The sequence below is a fragment of the Porites lutea genome, chromosome 4, assembly GCF_958299795.1.
Source record: "Porites lutea chromosome 4, jaPorLute2.1, whole genome shotgun sequence".
Taxonomy (NCBI): domain Eukaryota; kingdom Metazoa; phylum Cnidaria; class Anthozoa; order Scleractinia; family Poritidae; genus Porites; species Porites lutea.
The window spans coordinates 9,557,103-9,583,301 of NC_133204.1; the positions used below are offsets into that span (position 1 = coordinate 9,557,103).

The window sequence follows — 26,199 nt, forward strand, 5'->3', positions numbered from 1 at the left end:
TGGAGGCGCTTATATGCGGAGGGGCTTATCTATGGAGAGAAATTTGCGTTTCAAAATCGATTGGGCTAGCCTTATAGTTGGAAGTAAATTTACCGTTTTTGCTGTGTTTTACTTTGTATTTGAGGGCAATTTTCCAAGTGCAAGCCCCTGGGGGGGCCTATATTTGGAGGGGCGATTGAACGGAGGATTTTTAGCGTTACCGGTTTGGGGGGCTTATTTTTGGAGGAGCTTATACACGGAGGGGCTTATTTTCAGAATTTACGGTAAATGGTACGAGTTTCGACGATCATTACAATACAAAATAAAATGAAGTGAGATGAAATAAAAAAATATATATAACAGAAGACAGCCAGCGGCCATAAAGATCAGAAGGAAACCATGTTTAAATTTCAGCGATCATTTGTGACAACGATCTTTGAAGTGTTGTTCTCATATGATAGTACCATCATGTGGGAACTTGCTTTTTGTCTTTTCTGTAGCTAGGCTTAAGGCTTGCATAATTCAGGTCATAAGCCATAAAACATTCAGGTAATAAGACAAGTCAGCAGCATGCAATATCTTAAACATTTTGATACTTTATTTTCATGCTGTTAACTGATGTCGTAGGGGGTCTTGATGGAGGAACTAAAGGTTTTGTCCCTAAGTTTTAATTTTCTTTTTTTATTAAACTCTCTTCTGTAGTATATAACTACACAAGGCAATACGAAACAACGAAACAAAGAACAAAGACATTCTAGTGATATCGGAAAAGGACGAAAATCCGTAGGCCTTGTCTCACAATTCTTTGAATTCACTATTCTGATTCTTGTGGGACGTAAAAGAACCCACACTGTTGTTGTCCGTAAAGAGTAGGGGACGTAGACCCCGATGGTGTGGTAAAACTTTTCATGAGCTGGGTGGGTAATGAAGGGGTTGATTTCAATTGGGAAGCAAGTCCTGTTCCATTATTTGTCACCGTGTTGAGTTGACCACCGTGGCGAACCCAATAAAGCTTTTTTTTTTTAACCAAAAGGAAAGGTGCCGTGCAGGGCACCTCCCAACTAAATCAGTAAAAATCTTAAGAAATGCTTATAAAACTATTGTTGCCAGTGGTACCCACAGTTACATGCAAGACCCCATGAACATGGTTTATCGGGGTCAAAGACATTGGCTAATTCATCTTTGTACAAGTTAGTTATACTATTCTTAAAAGTCTTTATGTTGGCTATACAGTAGTGCATTCTGACATGTAACCCGATTAATATGGCCTAAAGAATCAATTTAATTCTGAGGGGTGTAAATGAGATCTTTTTACATATCTTTTTACATATCTCTTGAGGCCCGGTCTAAACTTTTATGATGTGTAGGACTCTTGCGATGTGAAATTTTAGCTTTCAATGGCCCCATAATATATAAATCAAATTTTGTGGAACTGCAATTTTGCAACATTCTGGGATCAAATAAAAGCGTATATTTTGCTAATTGAAATACTCCCCTATAGTATTCACAAGTATCAGCATGCATTTTTTTATGTTATGGCTATTTTCCCTAAGTTAAAAATTGTACCTTTCAGTGTCACACGCGTACAGTTAATAAGAATACGATCACTCCTTCGGTTGAGTTCTGCTTTACTTAAGTTAAATTCATAAGAAATGTATCAGCACTTTGAACATTTACAGTGATTTCAGGTATCAGCATGCAGTATTTCTGTTTTACTTTCGTCATGCAAGTTACCTGATACACTGGTTGGTTTGACTGTAGATGACTGACTTGGTGGTTTAGTTGTCGTGGATGGTCCCCCTGTTTTCCCTGAATTCATAAATAATGTTTTTACGATCATCACAGTGATTTTAGGTATCAACATGCAGTATCTATGTTTTGTTTTCTGCATGCAAGTTACCTGACACACTAGTTGGTTTGAGTGTAGCTAATGCAGTTGATGGTTTAGTTGTAGTAGATGGTCCCCCTGATTTCCCTAAATAAGTGATCAAAATAATGTTGTTTCGATTATCACAACGATCTCAGGTATTTGCAAGCACTATTAATATTTATATGTTTTTTTGCATGCAAATTACTTGCTTCACTAGTTGGTTTAACTGTAGATGATTGACTTGGTTGTTTTAGTTATCGTAGATGGTCGCCTTGTTTTCCCTAAATTCATGAATAATGTTTTTGTGATCATCACACTTATTTCAGGTATTAGCATGCGGTATTCATATTGTGCTTTCCGCATGCGAGTTACCTGATACACTAGTTGGTTTGAAAGTAGATGATCCAATTGGTGGTTTAGTTGTCGTAGATTGTCCCCCTATTTTCCCTAAATTAATTAATAATGTGGTTTAATTCGATCATCCGTGAGAGTGATTTCAGTTATCACCATGCAGTATTTTTGTTTTGCTTTCTGCATGCAAGTTACCTGATACACTAGTTGGTTTGACCGTAGGTGATTGACTTGGTGGTTAAGTTGTGGTAGATGGTCGCCCTGTTTTCCCGGTCAAACCAACTAGTGTTGTTCCGAACACCACATTAATTTCGGGTATCGACATGCAGTATTTCTGTTTTACTTTCAGCATGCAAGTTACCTGATACACTGGTTGGTTGGACTGTAGATGACTGACTTGGTGGTTTAGTTTTCGTAGAAGGTCCCCCTGTTCTTCCTGAATTCATTAATAATGTTTTTACGATCATCACAGCGATTTTAGGTATCAACATGCAGTATCTATGTTTTGCTTTCTGCATGCTAGTTACCTGACACACTAGTTGGTTTGAGTGTAGCTAATGCAATTGATAGTTTAGTTGTCATAGATGGTCCCCTTGTTTTCCCTAAATTCATGAATAATGTTTTTATGATCATCACACTGGTTTCAGGTATTAGCATGCGGTATTCATATTGTGCTTTCTGCATGCAAGTTACCTGATACACTAGTTGGTTTGACAGTAGATGATCCACTTGGTGGTTTAGTTGTCATAGATGGTCCTCCTGTTTTCCCTAAATTAATTAATAATGTGGTTTAATTCGATCATCCATGAGAGTGATTTCAGGTATCAGCCTGCAGTATTTTTGTTTTGCTTTCAGCATGCAAGTTACCTGATACACTAGTTGGTTTGACTGTAGATGATTGACTTGGTGGTTTAGTTGTCGTAGATTGTCCCCCTGTTTTCCCTGAATTCATGAATAATGTTTTTACAATCATTACCAGTGAATTCAGGTATTGGCATGCAGTCTTTATTTTGTGCTTTCTACATACAAGTTACTTGATACACTAGTTGGTTTGACTGTAGATGATCGACTTGGTGTTTTACTTGTCATAGATGGTCCTCCAGTTTTTCCTAAATTATTCATAATGTTGTTACAAACATCACAGTGATTTCAGGTATCAGCATGCAGTATGTATGTTTTGCTTTATGCATGCAAATTACGTGATCCACTAGTTGCTTCGACTGTCGTAGATGATCCACTTGGTGGTTTAGTTGTCGAAGATAGTCCCCATGTTTTCCCTAAATTCATGAATAACGGCGTTTCGATTATCCGTGAGAGTGATTTCAGGTATCAGCATGCAGTATATCTGTGTTTTGCGTTCAGCATGCAAGTTACCTGACACACTAGTTGGTTGGACTGTAGACGATTGACTTGGTGGTTTAGTTGTCGTAGATTGTCCCCCTGTTTTTCCTATATTAATGAAAAATGTTGTTTCCATCATCACAGTGATCTCAGGTATCGGTGTGCAGTATTTATGTTTTCCTTTTAGCAAGCAAGTTACCTGATACACTAGTTGGTTTGACTGTGGATGATTGACTAGGTGCTTTACTTGTTGGAGATGGTCCCCCTGTTTTCCCTAAATTAATATAATAAAAAATGTTCATTTACGGGAAAAGGTGGACAAAATATAGAGCTATGATCATGACAGTAACGTGATTTCTTTGAATCAACATATTTTGGTACAATGGATTGTAATTACTAGGATGAGAGTTGATGACTAGTTTTGCATTTAAGTTCCCACTTTCGTTATTTAATTTTTTTGCTATAAACTTGTAGACTCCACGATTTACGATTTGGAAATACGTTCAGTTAAAAGGAAAAAAAAAAATGGCGGGTTTGTTTTTATCAATGAGGCTGTAGTCCCAACCATTATCTGCAAGGGAGGTCTTTGCGAAACTGGGTATTTTAGGGCGAAAGCGGATTTTCTGTCAGAAAGTCAGAAAGTAAAAAACTTTTAAATAACCTCAAGTTGAAAAAAATAATTTGAATAAGACCTTACAAGCTTAAACGCGTAAATAAAAGTAAGATAAAACTGAGTTATTGACTCACGTCCTAATATTCAACTTAGGTTGCACGAAACGATGACAGATTTTACAGAGCGAAAGCAGCCTTCGTCTTTATTATTTTACCTTGTGCGGTGGTAGCCTAAGAAAAAGCCATCATTTCGCGACGCCACCACTGATTTCTCCGCAAAATAACGTTTGAGAAACAAGTGCAGAAATTCAATACTGATAAGTCGTCACTACCCGGATCTGGGTAGAGCTTCTGACTGGTCGTACTGCGTGAGAAACTGGCTTCAGCCAATCAGAAGCATCATCCAGATCTGGGTCTTGAGACGCGTCATCAGCATGGAATTTCCGCGCTTGTTTTTCAGACTTCATTTTGCGGAAAAACCAGTGGTGGCGTCGCGAAATGTTCTCTGTTTTCTCAAGCTAGTGCAGTGGCGGGTTTCTTCGAGAACGGTGAAGGTGTTTTCCGTATACAGAACATCGTAAGGAAATCTCGTAGAGTTTACGTAATAGCTTAATTGAACTATCAGATAGTTTTTCAAACCGCTGCCTATTGACAATAAGCCCTTGCGAAGCTGATTGGAGAACTCGAAAATATGAGCGTTTTGAAGTTTTTGAACATCCTAATCAAAATATGATGCGGGTTAGATTTTCGATAATTGTTTTTGGGCAGGAAAACTGGAAGCGAAAAATGTAATAGCCTTGTAATATACATGACATCAGATCCAAGATACTTTACTGGTGAGTTTACTTTGAGAAACAGAATAGAATTCAATTTAAGCTTTTTCAGCAAGTTACCTGGCGTGCTGGTTGGCGTCTTAGAGTTAACAGGTGGGACTGTTGTCCGTACAAAGTACCATCTCGCTCAATTAATCAGATAAGCATCAACGATCATTGTTGATTGAAAGCTGACATGTAACGTGAACGCAAGTCGGGAATAGGTCTCTGCGTCTTACATGTTGTTGCTGTTTTTAAAATATACTTTGTGGTTTTATTAATGAATGTATTTTTATCTCGGGATGTTTAAACCGTCAGTATCAATGTAAACAGATCAAAACCGCCAGACTGTGAGTTAAGTAATGGACCGAACCCTCCTGTAAATCAGTTTGTTCACAAATTAATCCTTAGTTTTTGAGTTATCCTGGGACGAAAATCAGTGGTATTTATTGTTAACTACAATTGAGTTAAGAGTCAGTTTAGTCTGAAAATAGAGTTAAAGCATAGCATGTACGTTTGATGTATAATTAAAGCAGGTTACCTTCTGCTCACGCTTTTCCCTTTTAGTATTAGGCGAGAGTGTTGTGTTGGAGAATACATCTAATTATGTATTAATTTTGCAATTATATCGTCTTAAAATTCTCGCCACTTCAATAATCAATTTTACTCATTGATCTTTGGGCCAGTTTTGCACAGAAGACGTTAATAATAGTAGCTGTGCACGTGAGTCTTTACGTAGCCGAAGTGCTTCTGTCTTAAAGGTCAAATGAACCAAAAAATTGACATATTTTCTTTTGTCGCTTTACCTTCACCAAACACTAAAAAGAACCATCCTAAGTGAGATTTGGGTAAAGATTTTTCTTCTCAAGCCTTTAGAGAAAGATAAAAGATCAAAATCCGAGCATTTCCGAAAACTTCACGAAAACGTTTCTGAAATGGCCGCGTAATAGACTGGAGACTACGTGACGTCAATGTTGGTCTTTCAGGGCGGAAAAACGTTCTGCGCAAGCTTCTGCGCATCCCTTATCGCCTGCGTTTGTTTGCCTCGTTCTGTGAGAGTTCTGACTGAGACTGAATGAAATACACGAGGTGCGAACGTTTGCTCCTTGTAAAGGCTTTTTTTGTTTTTGTTGTTGTTGTTGTTTTTTCCTCACTTGAAAATTACTTTGGATTCAGAAGAACCAATGTTACAGTAAAAACAGATCATCCGTCAGTCTGAGGAGGAATAAAATGTTTTGAACATGTCCAAAGAGGTTTGTATTTTTCTGATAATTGTGCATTCGATTTGTGAATTTAGTTTTTGTCCAGTGCTTCGCCTTCTTTTGCCGGACTGAATTAAAACCGCCCTGTATTCTGTTATTAGTAGTAACGGTTAGTTTTTTAAATGCCTAAAATTATTTACCTTTGCAGAACCAGCTTTATCCTTGTCTTATGTCAAAGAACCGTAACGCTAACGCTTGCGAGTGAACAAACTTGAGCGCTTAAAACTTCCTCGGAACTTTAGAAGGCCAGCAAGCTTACTCGAGAAGAAAAGTCTACTTCGATCATTTTTCTGTTGCTCAAGTCATAGTAGTCAGAGTATTTTTCCTTTAGTTTTTTCAGTTTTAATTATATAGTTTTGTTATCTTTCTGTACGCAAATTTTCCTTTCTCTCGCTGTGAAGTAGCGGAGAACGACAACTGCCGGCAGTAACTCCAAAACAATCGACTCTTTGCCCGTAAACAATTGCTGGAGCTGGATGCGACTGAAGCGAGCAAAACAAATCCTTCTGTGCAGTTTTCTGTATTTTCTAATGATCCAGTTTGCTGAGTTTAATATATTTGCTTGAATGAAGACCCTCGCATGGGCCAGTCATTACTCAAAAAAAAGTAGCTAATTTAGCTAAATAGTCGGAATCATGGCTTGGCTGCGACGCTTGCAACTGATCTTTTTCTTTTAAGATCTTTAGGTAGGTTGTTTCCGTACAGAAAATTCACTTCTTCTTTGTCATCAGGTATAAGAGCCATAAGCCTTATGTTTTTTTAATGAAAATTTGTTGTTTTGCAACCTTATTGAAGCTTTTTTTAGTTCACTTAAGCTGAATTTTATGCATGATGGAATTGTTCTTTGCTTGTCGCATTTCTTTGCCAGCTTAAAGTGGCGTCTATGGTCCTTCAAGTGACCTCAATAGGTAATTAAATCTTATACATAATTGGAAAGAAGTTTTTGCAATAATGCAACTTTAACTTTGCTTGAAAGAAATCTTACTTACGCGTAGGTTTTTAACAGGTGTTATGCATGTTCAACTTGACAACACAAAGCAAAATTAATCTGCGCGAAACGATCAAGTTTAGAAAACTGTGGTTGCTTTGAAACCGATCTTGGGGAAGATTTATTAGATAAAGATTAACTCTTTTTCTGCCCACATATCAACGCCAAAACTTCTACCTTGAGGATTTTGTTTACATTTTAGTGATCTGCGAAGCTAGAAGTGTCCGATCGGTTTTAAAATATCCGTGGGTTTTAAAATATCAGCTCGACTGCGACAAAGTTCAGTGACTTCAAACACATTGTGGGCAAACTTGAATTTCTTTGGGCAGTTTATTATACAAAGATATTTTTTTTGTGTCCACGGTGGAGCTCCGGACCTTATATATCCATGAACTTCCTTATATGAACAAATTTTGTGAATGCATCTTGAAAAAAATCGGACTTACGCACGCACATTTCCAGTACAACTCAAGGAAATTAGTAGATGTCGTTAAAGTCAGTTTTACTATGATGTATTCTTCGACAAAAAAAAAAAAAATTAAGAAGGTTATAACCACAGCTTGCAACTTTTGAAGACAAATTGCCTGTTCTTTCCAGGTTTATGTCCGCACAAACCACTTCTGCGCCAAGTCGACTCGAAAAACTCTGTTTTGAATTTCCCGCTTTTTTTTCACCTGGCCAACATTGACGTCACAAGCTGTTTTTTCCGACAATTTTTCCAACCGCTCTACGAAGATAAGGGCCATAAAACAGCAATTTTTAATTGCGAATATCTCGGGCATACTTGCTTCAATTGAACTGAAACTTCATAGTATGTTTATTTGGTTCATATTAAACACATTTCACTAGAATTGAACTAAAATAAAAAATGTCGAATTTTTGGTTCATTTGACCTTTAAACATGATAGAATAACACGATCTGTGACTGTCTTATTTTAACGTCTGCAAAACACTGTTAGCTACAGTTTTACAGATCAGAATATCAGTTTAATTTTAAGCACATGAGTCCTTAGATTTGGAGAAATGTTTTGTGTCATTACGTTGTCATGCAACTGTGTATATTAGTCAGAGTGATGAGTGATGGTGATTTCATGAGTTTTCTATGTTTTATTTACCTGATACTCTGGGAAATTTAGTTGCAGAAGTTGGACCGGGTGTTGTCACTAAACGAAAGAACGTTTATGTGATACCGTCATTAATATTAGAGTGGGGACATATAAGGATAATTACGTAAAGCATAGAATGAGAGTGACTCTCTGAAAACTTGCCAATACTAAGCATATTTGTAATTCTTTTTTCCACTAAATCTTATTTCGTGTAGTGTTGATTTTTAATTTGAATATAGACCCTATAAAAGGTGCATATTATAAATGAATGCCCAGGAAATATTTTTAAATGCTTTACAGCTGTTACAATTCATGATACTGGTCTGAACATTTCATTACGGCATTCTTTTTTAGCTAGGATGCTACAAGTCGTGATGCACGAGGTTTCTTACATGCAGCAGATGCACCCCTTAGCGTTTTCCTAAATTAGGTACAAGCATATCATTGGCGTTGTTACTACGATTGCTCAAAAGTCCGAAATCAGCAATTTTTTGTTTGTTGAAGTAAGTTATTGTTCGTTCTTTTTGCGTCCAAAACTGATATACTCAACTAGGATGATTTAGGAAGTAGAAACACGTACTGAATAATCCTCAGTTTTATAGTAAGGATTGGAAACAGGTTGGTTGATAAAAGATTTAAGAGAACAATCCCTTTTTACTATCGCCGTATGCTCATAGAATTGCATTTTGAAAAAAAAAGGGGGAGCTGTGGGTGTAGTCCCTAGTAAGTGGGTGTAGTCCCTAGAAAGTAATAGCTGAAGCTGTTATCTGTTATCTTATATTGTTATAAAAAAACATTATCTCATATCAATCTATCTGGTAAATTTCTTTAATTTGGAGTAAAAAAATGATGTTTTTTTAGTATCAGCATGCCGTTTGAATGGTTCACTTTTGACCATGCAGTTACCTGAAACACTAGGTGGTTTAGTTGTAGAAACTGGACCTGGTTTTTTTCCTGCATTAAAATTAAAAATAAGTATATGTGTCAAGATTAGCGTTGTCAATCAAGTACCAGCATGCATAGTTTTGCACACTTTTGATCACGCTATTTCCTGGTAAACTGGGTTGTTTAGTTGTACAAGTTGGACGCGGTGTTTTCCCTGTAAACGTTGGAAAAAAGATGTATGAGATCATTTTGCTATTTGAAATGTCCAGTTTTATTTGGATATATTACAGTGACGTTTCTAAAGCCTGTGAGGAAGGCGTTTGAAAGGGAATGGTGAGGAAGATATTTGGACGCCGATCGCGCAAGTTCAAGTTATCTTTGACGTCATTGAATTTCTCGGCATATGTGTGTTCAAGCTGAGGGTTTGATCAATTTTAATTAATTAACCAACATCTAATTAATTCAAGATTTTGTACAGTGTAGTGTAACGATGTGAAAGTTTCGTTTTACTATATCCTAGTACCATAATTGATTTTTCTGTCGTTTTGAAGAGTGTGATACAAACTTCCATTGAAATAAAAATCCCCAAAAACGATCACCTTGGCTGACGGAGCTCAACTCGCGGCAGTGGTTTTCGGAGGCCTCTATTAATCTTTTTACTGTCTAATTGCTTGGAAAAGGGAAAGCGAAACAAAATTTGAGTTCCCGTCGTTACATGTAAGTGGTGGTCCTACGTATTGTCACCGCTGAATATGCGCTTCAGTTGCAGGCTAGTATCGGGTTCTACTTATAATAAATTGTGTTTAATTATAACAGAAATAAAAGTTAACAGATAACTTAAGAATGCTTATTTAACAGATTTACCCTTCTTCAAACAATCTTTGTTTCAAATAAACGAAAATTCAAAAATTGTGATTTTTTGAGAGTACATTAATTTAGAGTGTTTGTCAAACAGAAACCCAGAATACGAGTTGTATTGTCTCTTTTCTGGCGGATTACCTGGTGCGTTAGCTGGCCTCCTCGAGGAAGGTGACGGTGTTGTCCCTAGAAAGTAGGCATAATCTTGCAAACAATTTCGGAAAGTTCTACTGAGTAAGCTGATTGATATTTGCTTCAATCTGAGTTTGATCAGATGTATTTAGGACGCGAATATTTTATCGCGCTTGTGAAATCGAGCGATCAGAAATGATCTGTTTCAAAATTTAATGAATATAATGTATTGGCTAAACAGGAGTAAATATCAGACGATTACATGCAATTCTACTGTTTAATGATTCATAAACCCTGCCCAAGTTTGTACATGGGTGTACAGATCAGAGGTAAGGTGTTTATGTGGATAGTCGTGTGTACAGATTACTCGTTTTCTTTCGGATGATGCAGTGAAGCTGTTAACCTAAGGTAGTTATATGTGATATGATTGTTGTCTTTTGATTTACCAAAGCGATGTGAAATATCAGGATGTATGCATTTTTTGTCGCACTGTCTTTGAGCATGCCGTTACCTGACCCACTTGGCTGTTGAGTTGCCGAGGATGGACCTCCTGTTTTCCCTTGATTATTGAGAAAAAGTTTGATTGTTTCATGTTTGGTGTTGTTTTAAAAATATGTGCAGCTGTCTTTGAGTGTGACGCTCATAATTTTGTACCTGTATATTTCTATCATGTTCTTTCACATATTGCTTACTGATACAGAAGATGATAATAAAGTTGCCGAAAATAAGGAAGGTTTGTTCCCTTAATTAAAATTTGGTCAAAATATCTTGTCAAATATCAGTAAATAATATAATAAAGTTAAAGTAAAGATAATAAAGTTGCCGAAAATAAGGAAGGTTTGTTCCCCTAATTAAAATTTGGTCAAAATATCTTGTCAAATATCAGCATGCATTATTTTGTCGACAAATGTGTTTTTGGGCATGCTGTTACCTGATACACTAGGTTGTTGAGTTGCAGCGGAAGGACCGGTTGTTTTCCCTGAATTAGAAAGAAAAAGAAATCAAAGGTATGTGTTGCATGGCTAGCGTAGTTTTGATAATTAGTGGCGTATAGATCAGACTGATCTGATGTTTGAGGAGAGGAAATACGATGTAAAGTTTAGCGATTTGATACTGTTAAATTTGCTATTTAGAAATTGAATATGTTACCTGACACACTAGGTTGTTCAGTTGGTGCAGACGTAGCTGATGTTTTTCCTAAATTAAAATTTAAAGCGTGTGTGACACGTCTGCTATCGTTAAAATAATATTTAATTTGTATGGAGGAATCATTAGAATAACAACAACAATAATGATAATAATAATAATAATAATGATGATGATGATGATGATAATAATTTCGTTAATTTTTAGGTAAGACAGGAATGGTTTTTTGCAGACTGTCGTAGTAGAATGATAAATAAATTAATTAATAGCGGAACTCCGGCGCGCGCGAAGCGCGCGTGGCGTAACCCCATTGCTAAGATTGATTGGTAACCTATCAAAGCAAGAAAATTTGGTTATGACGTAGTGTACGCCCGCCCGTCTGTACACACAAGTTCATGTAAGCCGAAACTAAATGTCAGTTTATTTTGGCGGGAAAGCGTACGGCCACCCACATCTTGTGAAGCAGAGACCACTAAAGAGTCAATAAAGACGAAAACGGAAAGCGGAAAATTTTTCTGTGTCCGTGTCGTCTTAAAGGGACAGTGTCCCGATTATGCGCACGCGCGAGCGCCATCTGATTTTTCTTCAAAAGACAATAGAACTGTTAAATTGACTCGACAAGATTTCCTTCCGGACCGCACCGCCGACAGAGATTTGTTGTTTATATTCTCAAGTAATATTTTAGACTTACGAAGAAGTCTTTCGTCTTATATAAAAATTTGGCTCGCGGTTCGAAGACTCATCGCGATTTTATCGCTAACTGGCCCGAAAATCTCGTTCCGCTCGCTTTAAAAACATATTTTCTAATTTGAAACTCGTGTCAGAGGTCAGTCGTTTTAAGTCCAGTAATATCTGCCTGATTTGCTCGCGTTCTAACCTCAAACGTTTGAAAGACATAAATAACAATGCAATCTCAACGCTATGAATCATCACAAAGGTTAGTCAAAAATGATATTATGATTTCATGTCACTAGTTTTTCAAAACATGTAGCGCCTGTTTGTTCGATTTTGTCGGCCGTAGGGAGATTCATTTAAAAGTTTACTAACGCGTCGTTGCAAAACATTCTTCTTCACGAAGCTCCCCTCCACAAGATCTCCTCAGTCACATCAATGTGTCAACAGATTCTTTCTTACAGTCTTTATTGTTGCTGTTTCATTTCTGCGTATTCCTTTCACAATTATCTGAGCTTGTATGGAAGCTAGCAGAAGAAATAAGCCTTCAATCGGCATCAAAGTGCTTCCAATCTTTTGGTCCTCCGGCCAACGGCGATAAAGGTAACGCCAAAAAATCTAGATTTTGCCCAAATCGAAACTTAACAAAAACAATATATCATTGATCTATAATCCTGAGAAGTTTTAGTGTCGTATTGGTCCCGCCAAGCGCGATGCAAATGGATTTTTCAAGATTCTCTTACTCTCCTCGCATCTTTTGATTTCGCGACATCCTGTCCAAAAATCAAAGTTTGGTGCATGCGCAGTAACGGAATACTGTTCCTTTAAGGATTAAGCTTAGATTAATTGTCATGTCCACAAATTTGGAATACAGAGAAAGGGAAAGACAGAAAAAAAGAGAAAGTAGGGCGACACCCAGCGAAGCTGAACGAGAAAAAGAGCTAGAGCGAGAGAGAAAAAAACAAAGGAGACCTTTTTCTGTTGTAGAAACAACATGAAATTTTGTAGCGGCGGTGAGAAAATGAGAATTGCTGCGGCCACCGGGGTGAAAATGAGCGACAACGACATTTCCTCCATAAAACGTGTAACCAGGAAGTTTCTGGAAGTTCCACGTTGTAGTCGGACAAAACAAAGGCAAAGAAATGTACAAAAAAAGTTTGCTCCACGTGCAAAGTTGCTTTTTTGCCAATTAGGACTTATTCTTGTTTTTTTTTTATATCGTTTTCGTTGCCATCGCCGCTTAGCATTACACGATTTTATATTTTGTTTGAGCAAACTATAAATAGTATAGGGATCTTCGCTTTAGACCTGGCTAAATCTATATATTATAGTGTCATTTTATAACGGCCACGTAATGGTTCGAAATTATCCTCAATTATTTAACTCGATTGTCTAAAAAACAGAATTCAGAACAATAGATTTCAAATTAATAACAGTCTCAATTGGATTGTCATCATAAGAATTGTCTTTTCTTCTTTATTTTGGCCATTTTCTCAATTTTGCTCTTGGATTGGGATGGGTAATGTAAGATTAACAGCTCTGTTTCGAATAAAGGGTCAATATGACTTAAACCAACGATGAAACTAAACCGAAATATATATAGAGAGAATAGTTTGAAACACTGAATAATTGGACGAATAGAAAATCAGAGTTAACAGGTTTAATATTTTAAGTTGCTATTTTAAGCCACTGTAGTTACCTGGTGCTTTGGTTGGTCCCTTCGAAGCGGACGGGGCTGGTGTTGGGCCTGTAGCAAATGTATGCTATTTATCAAGTAGTACATACTATTTATCTTATAGTTTTTTATGTTGAGAACAATGGCAAGTTTTACCTTCTACAAATTACGTTTAGTCGAGTTGTCGTTATTTGTGTATATATCGCACCCGAATTCTTAGTTTTTGAAAGCAATTAAAAGTATTTAGCTGTTTGTTAACTAGCACAAAGCTGTCAGACAATGCTTTTAAGTTTATAAGCTATACAACTAATAAGATCTCATTATCAATTCAAATTAGAGTTTGAACATGGAGTGTTAAATAAAATATTACCAGAGTTCAATTTGTAAGTTTTTCGATAAAGCATGCGGCTTTTACCTGATGAGCCACTGGGTTGTTGAGTGGAAGAAGATGGAAGGGGTGATTTCCCTAAAAAGTAACACGGTGTTATTTTTTAAGAGCTATTCTTCGTATTGACTTTTTTTTAAATCAGCATTCATTTATTATGTCCTAATTTTAAACACATTGAATGGGTCATGAGTATTAATTGATTAATTTTAAAACTTATTTATTTAAATTTCATTTATTGTTCTATGCATACTGTTACAAATAGAATTAAACGGATTTTTATTTTGATCCAACTAAATCCGACTGAGTTGAGCAGGACCAGTAGGTTTTAGACGTCGTGCTAAGGCAGTACCAAACTGAATTCATAAATCAAAAAATATATCCAGATATGATGGCTCAACTGCCTTTGCTTTAGTGTTTTTGTTCTCAGCCTGCATTGTATTTGACTAAATTACGCTAGACTTTTGATAATAAATCGTGCCCCCGTCGGGGTACAGTCAGGATAGCTTAGCATGGCAGCACCATGAGGTACGAGGTTTGAAAGGAGCCTTATACCTTATTTTATTTTCCCACACAGATAACATGACAATGACAATAAACCAAAAAAAAATTTAAAAAAAGAAACAAAAAAAAAACCAGTTAATTAATTAAGTTGAAGGGTACAGCTACAAATCAAAAGAAAAGTTAAAATGTGTCAATGAGAGTCACAACATTTAATAATTAGCAAATAGTGTCAAAATATTTAAAAATACTAATAATATTTGGAAAATAAACATTAAAGTATTGTTTTTATGTCTGACAGAAAGGCAAAAAAAATTATGAGGCCTTTATTAATATTGTTTAATTACTAGCTGTCAGATTAGGATGTAAAACGTTCCAGTTACAGCTGGCAACTGAAGTATGTAGAGTTGGTGTAATCTGGTGAATCTACAAGTAGATATAAACAGGAATACAAGTATTATTGTTTATTTCTTATCGGCAGTTTACCTGGTGCACTAGTTGGTCTTTGCGAGGAAGGTATGGGTGAGGTCCCTAGAAAGTAAACCTAACACTATCACTCTGGTCATGATTCACGTTTTTTATCAATCTTGTAAAACAACTTGGGAAGAGCATCGGAGGTTTACGTTGTTTGGTCGATGTATTTTAATCATAAGGATTAAAAAATAATTATGTAATGGGTCAGATTGTATTCATAATGTACAGAGGAAAGCAGAATTCCAACCAGTTGCAGTTGGTTTTCTTGTTGTGGAAGTTGGAGGTGTTTTGCAAAAATCAGGTTTCATTTTAGAAGAGGCCCACGAGTTTATTAGTTTTTCTAATTACTTGCCACCGTCTTTAAGTTGTTCTTTATTATTATTTTTATTATTAATGATTATTATATTACAATTATTATTATTATTATTATTATTATTAATTATTTTTATATTACCATGCCATTACCTGATACAGTAGGTTAGCTGGGGTAAATAGGTAGGTTAGATGGTTAGTTGCAGCAGATTCCTCGGACGTTGTTCCTAAGTTAAAAATCAGTTAACGCTGCAAGGTTATTGCTATTACAAAAATCGAACCAACTGAGATGACCATTCTACTTTATTTCATTATTCTTTCCTTCTATTGTTTCATTTTGAACTTTTTAGTAGTAACTCACTAAATCTCTCGGAATTGAGTTAAGGATTTAGAAAGAAGAAAAGCACTAATTTCATAAGTCAGACAATTATTTTTTGTCCAATGAAGAGTGTTCGTCTTAGAATGTCATCTCGGTCTGCTTCTTAAAATTTAAAAACCTTCATCTCTGCAGCAGATGTGCTTTTGATGTTGTAGTTACATGAATTTAGTTAGTTAGTTAGTCAATTAGTTATAGACACTTGTTACAAATCTCTAGCATGGCGGACTATACTATTCGTACAACAATTGTAAATTTGATTTGGGAAAAACGAAGCAAAACCGGATAGCGTTTCGGTTAAAAGACAATAAATCAGTTAAAGCTTGAACACGACGTTCGGAGACAAATTACTTGACAAATTATTTTCATAAAAAGGCACAATGCCAGTCGTGTGATTAATTTTTTCAACACATTACCTGGTGCGCTGGGTGGTTTTTTAGGGGGAGCTGTGGGTGTAGTCCCTAGAAAGTAATAGCTGAAGCTGTTATCTGTTATCTTATATTGTTTTAAAAAAACATTATCTCATATCAATCTATCTGAAAAATTTCTTTAATTTGGAGTAAAAAAATGACGTTTTTTTAGTATCAGCATGCCGTTTGAATGGTTCACTTTTGACCATGCAGTTACCTGAAACACTAGGTGGTTTAGTTGTAGAAACTGGACCTGGTTTCTTTCCTGCATTAAAAATAAGTAAATGTGTCAAGATTAGCGCTGTCAATCAAGTACCAGCATGAACAGTTTGTTTCACTTTTGATAACGTTATTTCCTAGTAAACTGGGTTGTTTAGTTGTAGAAGTTGCGCCCGGTGTTTTCCCTGTAAACGTTGGAAAAAAAATGTATGTGACCCAGATACAATTTTTAAGATCATTTTGCTATTTGAAATGTCCAGTTTTATTTAGATAAAATTATTACAGTGAGGTTTTCTAAACCTCTGAGGAAGGCGTTTGAAAGGGAATGGCGACGAAGATATTCGGGCGCGATCGAGTTCAAGTTATCTTTGATGTCATTGAATCTCTCGCCGCGTATGTGTGTTCAAGCTGAGGATTTGATCAATTTTAATTAATTAATCAATATTTAATTAATTCACGATTTTGTACAGTGCTTACACTACAACTGTAGTGTAAGGATGTGAAAGTTTCGTTTTGAAGAATCTGAAACAAACTTCAATTGAAATAAAAATCACCATTCCCTTTCAAAAACGATCACCTTAGTTGACGGAGCTCAACTCGCGACAGTGGTTTTCGGAGGCCTCCATTAATCTATTTATTGTCTAATTACTTGAAAAGGTAAACTGAAACAACATTTGAGTTCCCGTCGTTACATGTAAGTGGTGGCTGTACGTTTGGTCACCGCTGAATATGCGCTGGCAGGCTGGTACCAGGTTCTACTTATAATAAATTGTGTTTAATCACAACAGAAATAAACAAAACAGATTTACCCTTCTTAAAACAATCTTTGTTCACGCTTTCAAATAAACGGAAATTCAAAAATTGCGATTTTTTGAAATTGAATTTAGAGTGTTCGTCAAAAAGAAACCCATTTGAATACGCGTTGTATTATCTCTTTTCTGGCAGATTATTACCTGGTGCGTTGGCTGGCCTCCTCGTGAAAGGTGAGGGTGTTGTCCCTAGAAAGTATATAATCTCTGAAGCTATTTACTATATCATAGGCATAATCTTGCAAAAAATTTCGAAAAGTTCTACTAAGTAAGCTGATTTATATTTTCTTCAATCTGAGTTTGATCAGATATATTTAGGACGCGAATATTTTATCGTGCTTGTGAAATGGAGCGATCAGAAATGATCTGTTTAATTTCAAAATTTAATGAATATTTATTTGCCAAACAGGAGTAAATATCAAACGATTACATGCAATTCTACTGTTTAATGATTCATAAACCCTGCCCAGGTTTGTTTTTAGGTGTACAGATCAGAGGTAAGGTGTTTATGTGGTAATATCCATAGTACAGTCATGTGTACAGATTACTCGTTTTCTTTCGGAGGATGCAGTGAAGCTGTTAACCTAAGGTAGTTATATGTGATTGCCCTTGGTCAAAATATCTTGTCAAATATCAGCATGCATTATGTGCCGTATTTTGAGCATGCTGTCACCTGATATACTAAGTTGTTGGGTTTTAGAGGATGAACTGGTAGTTTTTCCTAAATGTATAAGAAAGCTTATCATGGACATGTTTTGTGTCATTTATTATAGCGATGTCAAATATCAGCATGCATTATTTTGTCGAGAAATGTGTTTTTGGGCATGCTGTTACCTGATACACTAGGTTGTTGAGTTGCAGCAGAAGGACCGGTTGTTTTCTCTGAATTAGAAAGAAAAAGTTATATGTTACATGGCTAATGTAGTTTTAATAACTAGTGCCGTGTAGATCAGACTGATTTGATATTTGGGAAGAAGAAATGCGAGGTATTATTTAGCCATTTGATACTGTTAAATTTGCTATTTAGAAATTGAATGTTACCTGACACACTAGGTTGTTCAGTTGCTGCAGAAGGAGCTGATGTTTTTCCTAAATTAAAATTTAAAGCGTGTGTGACACGTCTGCTATCGTTAAAATAATATTTAGTTTGTATGGAGGAACCATTAGAATAACCACAACAATAATGATAATAATAATAATAACAGTAATAATAATAATAATAATAATAATAATAATAATAATAACAACAATACTCGTTTTCTTTCGGAGGATGCAGTGAAGCTGTTAACCTAAGGTAGTTATATGTGATATGATTGTTGTCTTTTGATTTACCAAAGTGATGTCAAATATTAGGATGTATGCATTTTTTGTCGCACTGTTTTTGAGCATGCCGTTACCTGGCACACTTGGTTGTTGAGTTACCGAGGATGGACCTCCTGTTTTCCCTAGATTACTAAGAAAAAGTTGGAATTCATTTTTTCATGTTTGGTGTTGTTTTAAAAATATGTGCAGCTGTCTTTGAGTGTCACGCTTATAATTTTGTACCTGCATATTTCTATCATGTTCTTTCACATATTGCTGACTGATACAGAAGATAATAAAGTTGCCGAAGATAAGGAAGGTTTGTTCCCTTAATTAAGGATGGCAACAATATGTGACATGATTTTTGCCCTTGGTCAAAATATCTTGTCAAATATCAGCATGCATTATTTGCTGTATTTTGATCATAATGTTACCTGATATACTAGGTTGTTGGGTTGTAGAGGATGAACTGGTAGTTTTTCCTAAGTGTGTAAGAAAGATTATCATGAACAAGCATGTTTTGTGTCATTTATTATAGCGATGTCAAATATCAGCATGCATTATTTTGTCGACAAATGTGTTTTTGGGCATGCTGTTACCTGATACACTAGGTTGTTGAGTTGCAGCGGAAGGACCGGTTGTTTTCCCTGAATTAGAAAGAAAAAGAAATCAAAGGTATATGTTGCATGGCTAGCGTAGTTTTGATAATTAGTGGCGTATAGATCAGACTGATTTGATGTTTGAGGAGAGGAAATACGATGTAAAGTTTAGCGATTTGATACTGTTCAATTAATTTTGCTGTTTAGAAATTGAATATGTTACCTGACACACTAGGTTGTTCAGTTGGTGCAGACGTAGCTGATGTTTTTCCTAAATTAAAATTTAAAGCGTGTGTGACACGTCTGCTATCGTTAAAATAATATTTAATTTGTATGGAGGAACCATTAGAATAAGAACAACAATAATGATAATAATAATAATTAATAATAATAATAATAATAATAATAATAATTATGATGATGATAATAATTTCGTTAATTTTTAGGTAAGACAGGAATGGTTTTTTGCAGACTGTCGTAATAGAATGGTAAATCAATAAATTAATAGAGGAACCCCGGCGCGCGAAGCGCGCGTGGCGTAACCCCATTGCTAAGATTGATTGGTACCCAACAAAGGAAGAAAATTTGGTTATGACGTAGTGTACGCCCGCTCGTCTGTACACACAAGTTCATGTAAGCCGAAACTAAATGTCAGTTTATTCTGGCGGGAAAGCGTACGGCCACCCACATCTTGTGAAGCAGAGACTACTAAAGAGTCGATAAAGACGAAAACGGAAGGCGGAAAATTTTTCTGTATCCGTGTCGTCTTAAGGATTAAGCTTAGATTAAATGTCATGTCCACAAATTTGGAATACAGAGAAAGAGAAAGACAGAAAAAGAGAGAAAGTAGGGCGACACCCAGCGAAGCTGAACGAGAAAAAGAGCTAGAGCGAGAGAGAAAAAACAAAGGAGACCTTTTTCTGTTGTAGGAACAACATGAAATTTTGTAGCGGCGGTGAGAAAATGAGAATTGCTGCGGCCACCGGGGTGAAAATGAGCGACAACGACATTTCCTCCATAAACCGTGTAACCAGGAAGTTTCTGGAAGTTCCACGTTGCAGTCGGACAAATCGAAGGCAAAGAAATGTACAAAAAAGGTGTGCTGCACGTGAAAAGTTGCTTTTTTGCCAGTTAGGACCTATTCTTGCATTTTTTTTACCGTTTTTGTTGCCATCGCCACTTAGCATAACACGATTTTATATTTCGTTTGAGCAAACTATAAATAGTATAGGGATCTTCGCTTTTAGACCTGGCTAAATCTATATATCACAGTGTCATTTTATAACGGCCACGTAATGGTTCGAAATTATCCTCAATTATTTAACTCGATTGTCTAAAAAACAAAATTCAGAACAATAGATTTCAAATTAATAACAGTCTCAATTGGATTGTCATCATAAGAATTGTCTTTTCTTCTTTATTTTGGCCATTTTCTCAATTTTGCTCTTGGATTGGGATGGGTAATGTAAGATTAACAGCTCTGTTTCGAATAAAGGGTCAATATGACTTAAACCAACGATGAAACTAAACCGAAATATATATAGAGAGAATAGTTTGAAACACTGAATAATTGGACGAATAGAAAATCAGAGTTAACAGGTTTAATATTTTAAGTTGCTATTTTTAGCTACTGTAGTTACCTGGCGCTTTGGCTGGTCCCTTCGAAGCGGACGGTACTGGTGTTGGACCTGTAGCAAATGTATGCTATTTATCAAGTAGTACATGCTATTTATCTTATAGTTTTTTATTTTGAGAACACTGGCAAGTTTTACCTTCTACAAATTACGTTTAGTCGAGTTGTCGTTATTTGAGTATGTATCGCACTTGAATTCCTATTTTTTGGAAGCAATTAAAAGTATTTAGCTGTTTGTTAACCAGCACAAAGCTGTCAGACAATGCTTTTAAGTTTATAAGCTATACAACTAATAAGATCTCATTATCAATTCAAATTAGAGTTTGAACATGAAGTGTTAAATAAAATATTACGAGAGTTCAATTTGTAAGTTTTTCGATCAAGCATGCGGCTTTTACCTGATGAGCCACTAGGTTGTTGAGTGGAAGAAGATGGAAGGGGTGATTTCCCTAAAAAGTAACACGGTGTTATTTTTAAAGAGCTATCCTTCGTATTGACCTTTTTTTGATCAGCATTCATTTATTATGTCCTAATTTTGAACACATTGAATGGGTACTTTTTCTTAATTGAAGACGATAACTGTGCAATCAAAGACATGCTAAGTGATGATGTGACTCGTTTTGTGATGTTATATGCCTGTTATTCTCCTAACTGATATGATTACCACTTTCATGAGTATTAATTGATTAATTTTAAAACTTATTTATTTAAATTTCATTTATTGTTCTATGCATACTGTTACAAATAGAATTGAACGGATTTTTATTTTGATCCAACTAAATCCGACTGAGTTGAGCAGGACCAGTAGGTTTTAGACGTCGTGCTTTGGCAGTACCAAACTCAATTCATAAATGAAAAAATATATCCAGATAAGATGGCTCAACTGCCTTTGCTTTAGTGTTTTTGTTCTCATCTTGCATTGTATTTGACTAAATTACACTAGACTTTCGAAAATAAATCGTGCGCCCGTCGGGGTACAGTCGGGATAGCTTAGCATGGCAGCACCATGAGGTACGAGGTTTGAAAGGAGCCTTATACCTTATTTTATTTTCCCACACAGATAACATGACAATGACAATAAACCAAAAAAAATTTTAAAAAAAGAAACAAAAAAAAAAAACCAGTTAATTAATTAAGTTTACGGATACAGCTACAAATCAGAAGAAAAGTTAAAATGTGTAAATGAGAGTCACAAAATTTAATAATTAACAAATAGTATCAAATTATTTAAAAATACTAATAATATATGGAAAATAAACATTAAAGTACTGTTTTTATGTCTGATAGAATGGCAAAAAAATTTATGAGGCCTTTATTAATATTGTTTAATTACTAGCTGTCAGATTAGGGTGTAAAACGTGCCAGTTACAGCTGGCAACTGAAGTATATAGAGTTGGTGTAATCTGGTAAATCTAAGAGTAGATATAAACAGGAATACAAGTTTTCTTGTTCATTTCATACCGGCAGTTTACCTGGTGCACTTTTTGGTCTTTGCGAGGAAGGTATGGGTGAGGTCCCTAGAAAGTAAACCTAACACTATCACTCTGGTCATGATTCACGTTTTTTATCAATCTTGTAAAACGACTTGGGAAGAGCATCGGAAGTTTACGTTGTTTGGTCGATGTATTTTAATCATATATAAGGATTATAAAATAATTATGTAATGGGTCAGATTGTATTCAAAATGTACAGAGGAAGGCAGAATTCCAACCAGTTGCAGTTGGTTTTCTTGTTGTGGAAGTTGGAGGTGTTTTGCAAAAATCAGGTTTCATTTTAGAAGAGGCCCACGAGTTTATTAGTTTTTCTAATTATTTGCCACCGTCTTTAAGTTGTTCTTTATTATTATTTTTATTATTAATGATTATTATATTACAATTATTATTATTATTATTATTATTAATTATTTTCATATTACCATGCCATTACCTGATACAGTTGGTTAGCTGGGGTAGATAGGTAGGTTAGATGGTTAGTTGCAGCAGATGCCTCGGACGTTGTTCCTAAGTTAAAAATCAGTTAACGCTGCAAGGTTATTGCTATTACAAAAATCGAACCAGCTGAGATGACCATTCTACTTTATAAAATAACTAAGATAGTACGCGCGCTTTGATTGGCCGAGAGGAGTGTTTGCATGAGAGTATGTAAATATGGTTGTGGCGTCAAGTTGTTTGGCTTTTCGTGCGCTAATCACGCAAGCACGCATTTGAAAAGGTTTTCGAGTTCAAAACTCGACAAGTTTACTTTATGTACCCATTCCTTCGCCGGCTGAAACATGGAAAGTCGTTACAAAGAAGGTGAGTCAATTTCTTCGCTTTAGCTGACATTTTAAGCGAGAAAAATCCGTATTTTGCAAAGCATCTTTTTGCAAAACAGTACTGATTACGCGTGCAAGACTTCGTGGACAAGATTTTGCGACTGGTAAGAATTTCGCTTTTAATCAGCGCCATACAAAGAGTTTTGCGTTTTTTCTCGGGAAAGTTATTTTATAAAAGCAATAGAAAACTTTTTTCCTGTGTTTGCATAGCCTGATATAAACACTCGAGGTGTTGGGAGAATTCTCGACAGTTATGCAAACCTCGACTTCGTCTCGGGTTTACATAACTGTCTCGAATTCTCCCAACCCTTCTTGTGTTTATATAAGGCTATGCAAACTCGGAAAACGTTTTCTATTGCTTAATTATTTCATTATTCTTTCCTTCTATTGTTTCATTTTAAACATTTTAGTAGTAACTCACTAAATCTCTCGGAATTGAGTTAAGGATTTAGAAAGAAGAAAAGCACTAATTTCATAAGTTAGACAATTATTTTTTGTCCAGTGAAGAGTGTTCATCTTAGAATGTCACCTCGGTCTGCTTCTTAAAATTTAAAAAACCTTCATCTCTGCAGCAGATGTGCTTTTGATGTTGTAGTTACATGAAGTTAGTTAGTTAGTCCATTAGTTATAGACACTTGTTATAAATCTCTAGCATGGCGGACTACACTATTCGTACAACAATTGTAAATTTGATTTGGGAAAAACGAAGCAAAACCGGATAGCGTTTTGGTTAAAAGACAATAAATCAGTTAAAATGATAACATAAAAAGATTGAACATGACGTTCGGAGACAAATTACTTGACAAATTATTTTCATAAAAGGCACAATGCCAGTCGTGCGATTAATTTTTTCAACACATTACCTGGTGCGCTGGGTGGTTTTTTAGGGGGAGCTGTGGGTGTAGTCCCTAGAAAGTAATAGCTGAAGCTGTTATCTGTTATCTTATATTGTTATAAAAAAACATTATCTCATATCAATCTATCTGAAAAATTTCTTTAATTTGGAGTAAAAAAATGATGTTTTTTTAGTATCAACATGCCGTTTGAATGGTTCACTTTTGACCATGCAGTTACCTGAAACACTAGGTGGTTTAGTTGTAGAAACTGGACCTGGTTTCTTTCCTGCATTAAAAATAAGTAAATGTGTCAAGATTAGCGCTGTCAATCAAGTACCAGCATGAACAGTTTGTTTCACTTTTGATAACGTTATTTCCTAGTAAACTGGGTTGTTTAGTTGTAGAAGTTGGGCGCGGTGTTTTCCCTGTAAACGTTGGAAAAAAAATGTATGTGACCCAGATACAATTTTTAAGATCATTTTGCTATTTGAAATGTCCAGTTCTATTTGGATATATTACAGTGAGGATTTTAAACCTCTGAGGAAGGCGTTTGAAAGGAAATGGCGAAGAAGATATTCGGACGCGCGATTGAGTTCAAGTTATCTTTGATGTCATTGAATCTCTCGCCGCGTATGTGTGTTCAAGCTGAGGATTTGATCAATTTTAATTGATTAATCAATATTTAATTAATTCACGATTTTGTACAGTCCTTACACTACAACTGTAGTGTAAGGATGTGAAAGTTTCGTTTTGAAGAATCTGAAACAAACTTCAATTGAAATAAAAATCACCATGCCCTTTCAAAAACGTTCACCTTAGTGGAGGGAGCTCAACTCGCGACAGTGGTTTTCGGAGGCCTCCATTAATCTATTTATTGTCTAATTACTTGAAAAGGTAAACTGAAACAACATTTGAGTTCCCGTCGTTACATGTAAGTGGTGGCCGTACGTATGGTCACCGCTGAATATGCGCTGGCAGGCTGGTACCAGGTTCTACTTATAATAAATTGTGTTTAATCATAACAGAAATAAAAGTTAACAGATAACTTTAGAATGCTTATTTAACAGATTTACCCTTCTTAAAACAATCTTTGTTCATGCTTTCAAATAAACGAAAATTCAAAAATTGCGATTTTTTTGAAATTGAATTTAGAGTGTTCGTCAAAAAGAAACCCATTTGAATACGCGTTGTATTATCTCTTTTCTGGCAGATTATTACCTGGTGCGTTGGCTGGCCTCCTCGTGGAAGGTGAGGGTGTTGTCCCTAGAAAGTATATAATCTCTGAAGCTATTTACTATATCATAGGCATAATCTTGCAAAAAATTTCGAAAAGTTCTACTAAGTAAGCTAATTTATATTTGCTTCAATCTGAGTTTGATCAGATGTAATTAGGACGCGAATATTTTATCGTGCTTCTGAAATGGAGCGATCAGAAATGATCTGTTTCAAAATTTAATGAATATTTATTTGCTAAACAGGAGTAAATATCAAACGATTACATGCAATTCTACTGTTTAATGATTCATAAACCCTGCCCAGGTTTGTTTTTAGGTGTACAGATCAGAGGTAAGGTGTTTATGTGGTAATATCCATAGTACAGTCATGTGTACAGATTACTCGTTTTCTTTCGGAGGATGCAGTGAAGCTGTTAACCTAAGGTAGTTATATGTGATTGCCCTTGGTCAAAATATCTTGTCAAATATCAGCATGCATTATTTGCCGTATTTTGAGCATGCTGTCACCTGATATACTAAGTTGTTGGGTTTTAGAGGATGAACTGGTAGTTTTTCCTAAATGTATTAGAAAGCTTATCATGGACATGTTTTGTGTCATTTATTATAGCGATGTCAAATATCAGCATGCATTATTTTGTCGAGAAATGTGTTTTTGGGCATGCTGTTACCTGATACACTAGGTTGTTGAGTTGCAGCAGAAGGACCGGTTGTTTTCTCTGAATTAGAAAGAAAAAGTTATATGTTACATGGCTAATGTAGTTTTAATAACTAGTGCCGTGTAGATCAGACTGATTTGATATTTGGGAAGAAGAAATGCGAGGTATTATTTAGCCATTTGATACTGTTAAATTTGCTATTTAGAAATTGAATATGTTACCTGACACACTAGGTTGTTCAGTTGCTGCAGAAGGAGCTGATGTTTTTCCTAAATTAAAATTTAAAGCGTGTGTGACACGTCTGCTATCGTTAAAATAATATTTAGTTTGTATGGAGGAACCATTAGAATAACCACAACAATAATGATAATAATAATAATAACAGTAATAATAATAATAACAGTAATAATAATAATAATAATAATAATAATAATAACAATAATAATAAC

General features: G+C 35.6%; 2 protein-coding genes across 2 annotated transcripts in view; both read right to left on the reverse strand.

Annotated features, from left to right (window-relative positions):
• The window catches only part of LOC140935726 (uncharacterized), a 52,205-nt gene that overhangs the window by 10,340 nt on the left and 15,666 nt on the right, over positions 1 to 26,199 (reverse strand). The window lies entirely within an intron of this gene.
• On the reverse strand, positions 1,664 to 24,957 carry LOC140932814 (uncharacterized). Its single transcript, XM_073382321.1, has 9 exons — positions 24,933 to 24,957; positions 24,098 to 24,145; positions 16,365 to 16,412; positions 16,154 to 16,198; positions 3,741 to 3,815; positions 3,575 to 3,649; positions 3,068 to 3,142; positions 2,894 to 2,968; positions 1,664 to 1,788 (listed from the first exon to the last, which is right to left on the reverse strand). The coding sequence occupies exons 1-9, from the start codon at positions 24,955 to 24,957 to the stop codon at positions 1,664 to 1,666; spliced, it is 591 nt and encodes a 196-aa protein (XP_073238422.1).